The sequence below is a fragment of the Phoca vitulina genome, unplaced genomic scaffold (genome assembly GCF_004348235.1).
Source record: "Phoca vitulina isolate PV1807 unplaced genomic scaffold, GSC_HSeal_1.0 scaffold14, whole genome shotgun sequence".
Taxonomy (NCBI): Eukaryota; Metazoa; Chordata; class Mammalia; order Carnivora; family Phocidae; genus Phoca; species Phoca vitulina.
The window spans coordinates 32,333,863-32,341,996 of NW_022589717.1; the positions used below are offsets into that span (position 1 = coordinate 32,333,863).

The 8,134-nt window shown below is 44.0% G+C and overlaps 1 protein-coding gene across 1 annotated transcript in view; it reads right to left on the reverse strand.

The window, feature by feature from the left end:
- Window positions 1–7,687, reverse strand: part of PDGFC (platelet derived growth factor C) — a 199,943-nt gene extending 192,256 nt beyond the window's left edge. Inside the window, exon 1 of the mRNA XM_032413063.1 lies at window positions 7,060–7,687. Within this exon, the coding sequence (XP_032268954.1) occupies window positions 7,060–7,177 (118 nt within the window). The 5' untranslated portion in view covers window positions 7,178–7,687. The remainder of the gene's footprint in view (window positions 1–7,059) is intronic.
- Window positions 7,688–8,134: the final 447 nt, after the last annotated feature.

Here is an 8,134-nt window from a genome sequence, read left to right on the forward strand (position 1 = left end):
ATAAGCTATATACTGTCTGTAAACATTGAGCACAAGTGTGGCAACTAACAGGCGCTCAGAGGGTATCATTATTAAGCATTACAAAACCAGAGACTCACCGAGAGATCTTTAGACCCGTCCACCCACCCACAAAGAATGCATCCAAATACTGCCCATCCTGTGTCTCTTCTGAGAGCTCTAACTGGTGTCTTATCAGGACATACAGTGGCAGTACAAATCTGTATCCTTGCATTTACCATCAATGTGCCTCCACTGTTTGGTGATGTTGGTTTCCCTCAGAAAGACAGACCCTCCATCTCCCACTGCCTGCAACAACCCAAAACACACCTCATTTGATTGCAAAATGGCTCAATTACTATCCGATAGGGTAAAAGCCAAGTACAAAAAAAAAAAAAATCATAGTTTGATAAGAAAGCAAAATTAGTGAAGCCAGGCTGGCAGAGATGGTTTGGCTTAGACAAAAGTCAAATGTCCAGGAAAGACGCTGCTCAGTCACCAGGGGACTGGAAATGCTTGAAGATGACATATGAAGACTAAGGTGAAGTCAGGTAACAGAATTGGCTGAGCTCAATTTAGCATGTATTCTCATGAAGTAAAAGGCAAAATGAGCTAATGCTACCAAAAAAAAAAATCACTCTTAATAAGTTGACTTTAATGATAAATGTTAATTAGTATAACTCCTCTTTATAATTTTTACCTCCTTTTGTTCTCAGATTTAGAAACTTCACAAATAAAATTTTGGTCATTTAATCCTATTTTAGGCAAGCCCTTCAAGTCCACAGCAATGAATTTATTTCCTGATGTTCTTGACTTTCGAGTGAAGTTTGAACCTCTGAAATGAATATCCTATATATTCAAATGTAAATAAAAATTAAAATCACTCATTAAATCCATTCACAGAATAACAGGTTGTGCTTTCTAGAGCCCACTGAGCCATGCCCATTTATTCACTCCTATGGTACTTTACCAGTGAGACATCCTGCTAAATGAAATGTTTAAAATTATTGTTTTAACAAAAACTTCCCTCATGGAACCAAGCATTCCAACGTCAACCATCCTCTTCATCATCATCAATTAATAAACCAAAATATTGGAGTAAACATCATCCATCTATGGACCTAGTATACCTGTGTAAATAAAGTCTGGACAGGTAACAGTAACAGTTCTAAAGGTGGTATCTCAAGTTATTTCCCAAACTATCAGATTTCTACCCCAACAGAAATACTAAATATATATTAGCCAGATTATCTGTTATATTTAATGAATGTGATTATTTTGAGACTGTTTTCCTTAGTATTCTTATAAGTTGTGTTTCAGGATCAAGGGTGTCCTGTCTTCCTTTACAACCCACAAAGCATGCAACCCCCTAAAATAATAGAGAATGGCTTTTATATGAAGCATCAGAATGTTAAAACTAGAATTCCATTTGCCCAGTTGGTTCTTTACGTAAGGAAAAATGCATCACCACATTAGCAGTTTAATACTGTTGCACTCAACAGTGACCTAGACAAAGTCACTTTAGCTCTCCACGTCTCACTTTACACATCGGTGAGGACAGGTTCTCAGGATCCTTCCAGTCCTAACATTCCATGCACCACATTTATTGCTGAAGTCTAGCCTGTGCATCTGTGAGCCACAGGCAGAAGATGGAAAGCACACTGCTTTTGGAGGCATCTCAGCCATGCAAGATTTACCATTCTTCAGATCCTTGGTCCATATCACACAACACCCCATCCTCGGGAAACACAGAGGTATGCACAGCAATAGCACTTTTAAGAAAGTAACTAGCACCAGTTCTAGGAAACCTACCCATTTACTTGGTACATGCTCACCTGGTAACATGGTATATTAACCAAGATTGTAAGGTAGTACTTTGACTGACATCACAACCAATAATTAAACAAGTTTATCTTCGTATGAAAAATGTAAAACAATGTGGAAGTTCCAAGACCAAAAAGACACCTTCAAAGATGGCCTACTATTATAGTCAACACCATAGTCTTACTCTAATAAGGCACTACATCCAGAACCATCCAACAAATATTTATGGAGCACATACTATATACAATCCCGTTCCAGGTGCTGAAGCTCCCACAAAGAGCAAGTCGGACAAGTTCCATACTCTCAGGGAACTTATGTACTCTGGGGGTGGTGGTGGGGGGGTAGGTTTATAATTACTTAATTTATTAATACCAAGAAGAATACCAAAAAGTGATAATAAGTACTATGCAGTTAATTAACCTTGATGTGATAGTGAGGGCTGTCTCATTCAGATTAAGTGGGCAGAACAAGACCTCACTGAGAAGACGATCCATTTAATTTGGAAGATGGTAAGGTGCTACCCATGCATAAGCACCTGATCAGTGTTGCCCACAGAAACAACAACCCCCAAGTAAGGCTTGCAATTCCATATGATGTGTGTCATGTCCCGCTGTTTCATCTCACTCCCAGGCCCCAACGCTTGATGAGGTAGAACAAAAGAAGCTGCAAGAAGGAGGCTTTAAAAAAGGCCATATCCTTTGCTTACTCCGGGTCCTTCAAGCCTCAGGTTGGCCTCGGCTGCCCAGCAGGGAGGAGAAAAGAGAAGAGTCGGGACTCTAATATGACTGAAATGGTCAGTAGCTAAAAGTGTGAAGATGGTTAACAATCAATATGGCAGGCACACTGATCAATCAGGAAGGGGGCCAGCAGGGTTGAAGTAGTATCCTAGAGGTATAAAGGCTGAAGAAAACATGAAGTGGAAGAGAATATAAAGAAGATCTGTAAAAGATAAGCGTCAGGAAGGATGAAATAAGAATAGACAAAGCTAAAATTTTGGTGTCCGAGATGGAGCTCTACAAAATGCCACCACTGGGGAATGTTTAGTGTCAGATCCTGGCCTCTATTTCAAACTATTTAACAAATAATATACTAGTCCGTATAGCTTTCTACAGACCTGAACACCTTTTGGAGGTAAATATAAAATACATCAGACTAATTGTAAAAGATAACAGTTGGTAGGAGGGGAATGTTACCAAAAAGTAGAATGGGGTTTTTGTGTCACCAACTGTGAAAAACAATATTCATCATTACATAATAGCACTCTACTTCTTCAACTTCCTCAACAGTCTCAAACAGAGCAGAGAACAAGGAGGAAGTTCTTTAAAAAAAAAAAGCCTCTAAACAACAAAAATAAATGTCACAAAGGTCATGCACTACAACTTATAGACTAACTCACAGGAAGTCCCTTTAGCACTGGGTCAGAGCCTATTTATTTACTCTGGGACACCATTCTAAGGATTGTGATTATCTATTTTCAGCAAAATAGAGCTTTGAAGCTACCCCCTAGAAAGGGTAGGGGGAGTGGACACAGCTTTGTGGGACACGGGCACATGGCAAGAGGAAGAGGAGCAAGCTGGCATTAAAAAAAAGAGAGAGAGACAGGGAAGCCACAAACACAAGACACGTGGATTCAGAAAGGCATTCCTAGAGGACCATTTACCCCCAAAGTAAATGGCCCCATGGGCCACAAAAGTTCTTGAGGAAAAGAGCACATACAATAAAGATGTTCATGAGCATAACCCTAACTAACAGAGACATATTCCAAATCTGCCCTCAAAATGGTTAAAGAAAATGAGAACGGGAAGCACATTTCGGCTCCATAGGTAAATTTGTGTCACCAATGACACAAAGTGGATGAGGCCTTACTCCGTCAACAACTTTTTTTTTTTTTTAAAGATTTTATTTATTTATTTGAGAGAGAGAGAATGAGAGACAGAGAGCATGAGAGGGAGGAGGGTCAGAGGGAGAAGCAGACTCCCTGCCGAGCAGGGAGCCCGATGCGGGACTCGATCCCGGGACTCCAGGATCATGACCTGAGCCGAAGGCAGTTGCTTAACCAACTGAGCCACCCAGGCGCCCACTCCGTCAACAACTTTGTGACTGGGTGTCTATATGGGCTATACGCAATTGATAAAGTACGCTTTGTTTCTTTTTGGGTTTTGGTGCTACAACGCAGAAGCACCATCCCAGGACTTACTGGTTTCATAGCAGGCATTCTCCTCTAAATGAGTGCACACAGATATTAGTCATTTTTCCCATGGTCATACAGGAAGTATAGGCCAGAAACCCTATATAAGTCAGCATTCTTATCTTTCATCTCCTTCTTTAAGTTACATCTGGAGGCCGTTGTTTTACATGTGAAACTTCAGGGTTAGAAGTCAGGTTAAGATTTAAGGACACAAAGGTAACATATAATATTGGAGGATAAAGCTATTCTCACAGCAGAGTGGCAAGAATTGCAATACAGTATTAGGTCAAAAACCAGGTAATGAATAATAACAGGGTAAATGACACTGATCCCTCAAAATGAATTTTGAAGCACCTCCACATGATCCAACCTAAATCCAAATATCTAGCACTGGCTATAGCAATCAATTTCCATTATTTATAACACCTCATGGGACACCAAGTGAATACTGAAATGAGGCAGTCCTGGGGATCTGATTGCATCAACATCTGAGAATTTAGAACACTGGAGAAAAGACAGTATCATTGGGGAGAGGTCTCTGAAAGCACGAATGAGTTCCTATAGTCACAATAAATAGATCAATTTGGACATTTGGCACTTGGAAAAGCTTTCACAAAATGATGCAATGCACACACTGGGCCAATGACATTTCTGTGTGGCATCTCCAGAGGGTTTGTACTTCCAGAATTGGGCAATCATCAAGATTGAAAATAGCAAGAGGGCAATCAAAAATCAATCGTAACTATGAGGGCAAAAAATCCCACCTAAGGAAAGGGAAAATTTGGAACCCCCACCAAAAAAAGAAGAAGAAAAAGAAGGTCCAGCAAATTTGTTCACATTCCAGGGGGATCTTCTTTGTCACCTACCTGTTATCCTCAAATCTTGGAACCCTGAAGCATAAAATCAACCTGAGCATGTGCAGGAAAATAGCTCTATATTGCCCCCTAGTGCTGGATAGTCCACTTCTCCTGAGGCTAAAAACTACAAGGTGAGTAGTTCTCTACCTCTAGTTACTTCCTGCTGCCAACCCTCCCAAGAGCTAAACATAGCCCAATCCTCTACCCACAGATTAGGAAATAGCCAGGCTATTTTTAGCATCATGCAACTTAGGAATGGAAATGGCCCAGCCTCTGATGGTAACAGAATGTGTGTGGCCTGGCTTAATGAACTCACCTCTCCAGAGGGTGTGAACCTATTCAGTAAAGTGGCCAATGACCACAGGAGAAGCTCTGGGGCGCATTACAAAGTGATGATGGTAGGTGGATCACAAGAAAGAATGACAATCAGAGGCACAAGTAGCAACGGGAATTGGAAGGTGACAGATGCCAGGACAGGCTTGATAAAACAGTGCAGAAGGAGAAATGATAATGGCACAGGAACAATAAAATAGAGAACACAGAAGCCAGGAATATTGTGCATTGTCATTTTGGAGAAGCTTGTCTAGTAAGAAGCAATATTTTGAACTGGACATTTATTTTACATGAAAAAGAACAAAGGTTGGTCTGATCTGTTTCCTGCCAGGGTACAGCTGGTGCTGGGGCTCCTTTGATCACTTTCCCCCAATCCTCTGCAGCTCCTGTGATTAGAGATAGATCCCTAGGCTGCCCTTTGATCAGCAGCTCAAGCGGCCTGCAGGTGCCATGTGCCATCACATTAGCAAGTTGTAAGAAGTAGCTACATTAATATTGGCTGATAAATGTGATAATGTGTATTTGCTGCACATACAACACATACAAATAATGTTTACAAAAGTCCCAGGAATCCTTATTTAATCTATCTTTGTACTTTAAAACTTTCTGTGCTTTCTTAAGGATGAACACTTCAGAGAGCTTAAATTCAAAGTCGAAGCTTGAAAACACCCCAATACATAAAGAAAAAGTTTGCTGTGACTTAAAAACACAGCACACACCATTCTGATTTTCTAGGTATGCTGCTTGGGTTCATTTCCCCTGGTTAATAAAGTGACAGCATTCTTGCATTCTGAATAGATGCATACAAAGCAGTAAAAACATGCACATTTCTTTTCAAATAACATTAAGAGCCACCACTTGTAAACAGGGTATTTAATATTCTAATTTTAGACAGCCTACATTAACATTGTGGTTTCATGTGCAGTATAAAATTTCTATTTACAAAGTATTCTCGAAAATGACTTCATAATGGTAGATCAAGAGAAAAAGAGTTTAGAAATTGAATGATGTAAATCATATGGGGTTCAGAGGCTAAGCAAATTACACACCCTGAAGCTGCCCTGGCTTTATGAAAGGAGCCTTTCTCCAGCTCTGTGCAATCCCAGCCCAAGGGAACTTGCATCTGAGAGTTTTCTAAACATTTCAGGTACACTTGAAAGCTGAAAGTAATTCTCATTTCCTATGCAGGATTAAGTCGTTTCCAGCACACACAAAATAGCAGTCATTCACCAACACATATAAAAACACACACCAGAAAGGTAAGTTCTTCAGAGTACAAAGGCACATTTAAAAAAAAAAAGAGAGAGAGAGAGCGCAAGAGAAATACATTTTTTTAACTCCCCCTAAAAACGTCCACACGGCCCCTTGACCTCTCTATTTCCTATCTACTTACTGATTAATTGATGCCTTTCCACTTTGAGTGCTTCAATTAATGTGGCTGGTACATTTCCTCAAACACCCTCCTCCCCACGAAAAAGAAAATCGGAGTAAAGTCAAACATGCCAAGACTCATTCATTTTGGATTCATTTTTCGAGGCAGTTCTTGAACTTATAACTCTGGCAAGGAAAGGTTCTGCAATGTGCCTTTGAACTGACGTTCACAATCGCTCCCAGAATGTCTTCTCTAACTGAGCCAGCAGTGGCACTCACGTTGCCCTCTTACAGCTTTGTGGCAGCTCCCGAAGTTGCAAACGGCACGTAACCTCCTAAAGTCCATGCCAATGAACGCAGCGCGCATTTGCATGGCTACAGAGACGACTATACCCTCGCAGGCTAGTGTACATCACACACCAACGCACAATGCCAACGTAACACACACAGCGAGAAACAAGAAGGGGGAGAAAGGGGTAAAAGACTCACCGTTCTGTTCCTTGTTGCTGGAGTACTGGAATTTACTACTCAGGTTGGACTCAGCCTGAGTCCCGTGTCTCTGGCCGGCCAGGGCAGATGTCAGCAGGAGAAGCCCGAAGAGGAGCATTTGGCTGACTGGGGCGAGAACTCACTCACGGCGGGCACTTTGGAAGCAGCGGCTCCTGAGTCTCTTTCACCACCGCCAGGGGAAGGCTGCACTGGGGTGGAAGCGCCGAGCCTGCTCTGGCAGCAGAGAATCGCAGGGTAGTTTCCACATAATCCCATCCAAAACTTTTTCCTAGAGCCCTCTTCTGTGTCTCCAGTTTTTGAAAAGGATCAAAGCAAAACCTGGACCTGAACCAGTTTCCCAAGGTTTAAACAAATCCTGAGCTGTGCCGAAGTGGTGGGGGTGGGGGTGAAGACGAGGGAGGAAAGAGGGGGTGGGGATGCGGGGGAGCCGGGGGAGCGGCGAGAAGTCACCAGCAAGTTGCTGGGAGCACCTGTCAGTTCGGGGGACAGGACAGAGGCGAAAACTCGAGGGTCGCGCGAAGCCAGCCTCGAAGCCAAGTTGGCGGCGAGCAGTTTCTGATCAATAACAAAGCTGCCAATAGATGCGCTCTCCGGGCGCCCCTCTCCCCTGCCCCACCCCCACCCCCGAAGGGGGAGGGGGAAGAAACAGGGCTAGGGCGCCTCGGCGGGTCCCGGGGGCCGCGCAGCCGGAGCGAGGCCGGGGGTGGGGGGCTCCGGGCCGAGGCCGCCCCGGGCGCGGGCGGAGGGAGGCCTCGGGGCTCCCGCTCCCCAGCCCGGCTTGCAGCCTGCGCCCGATCCCGACCGCCGCGGCGCGGATCCCGGCACCTGGCTGGAGTTTTCCGCGACCAAAGTTCACCTTGTTTGGGTGCGTCCCCCGCTCCTCGAAGCCAAGGGAAATTCGGCAGCTCGGGGTCACCGCGGGGCTCCGGTCGTTCCCCGTCCCCTCCCCCCACGCCTCGGGCTCCACGCAGACCTCGGGGCTCCGCGCGGCGTCTCGGCACCGGGTAGAGAGGGAAGGCCGGCGGCCCAAGGCTCCGGCTTGTCCCCTCCCCTT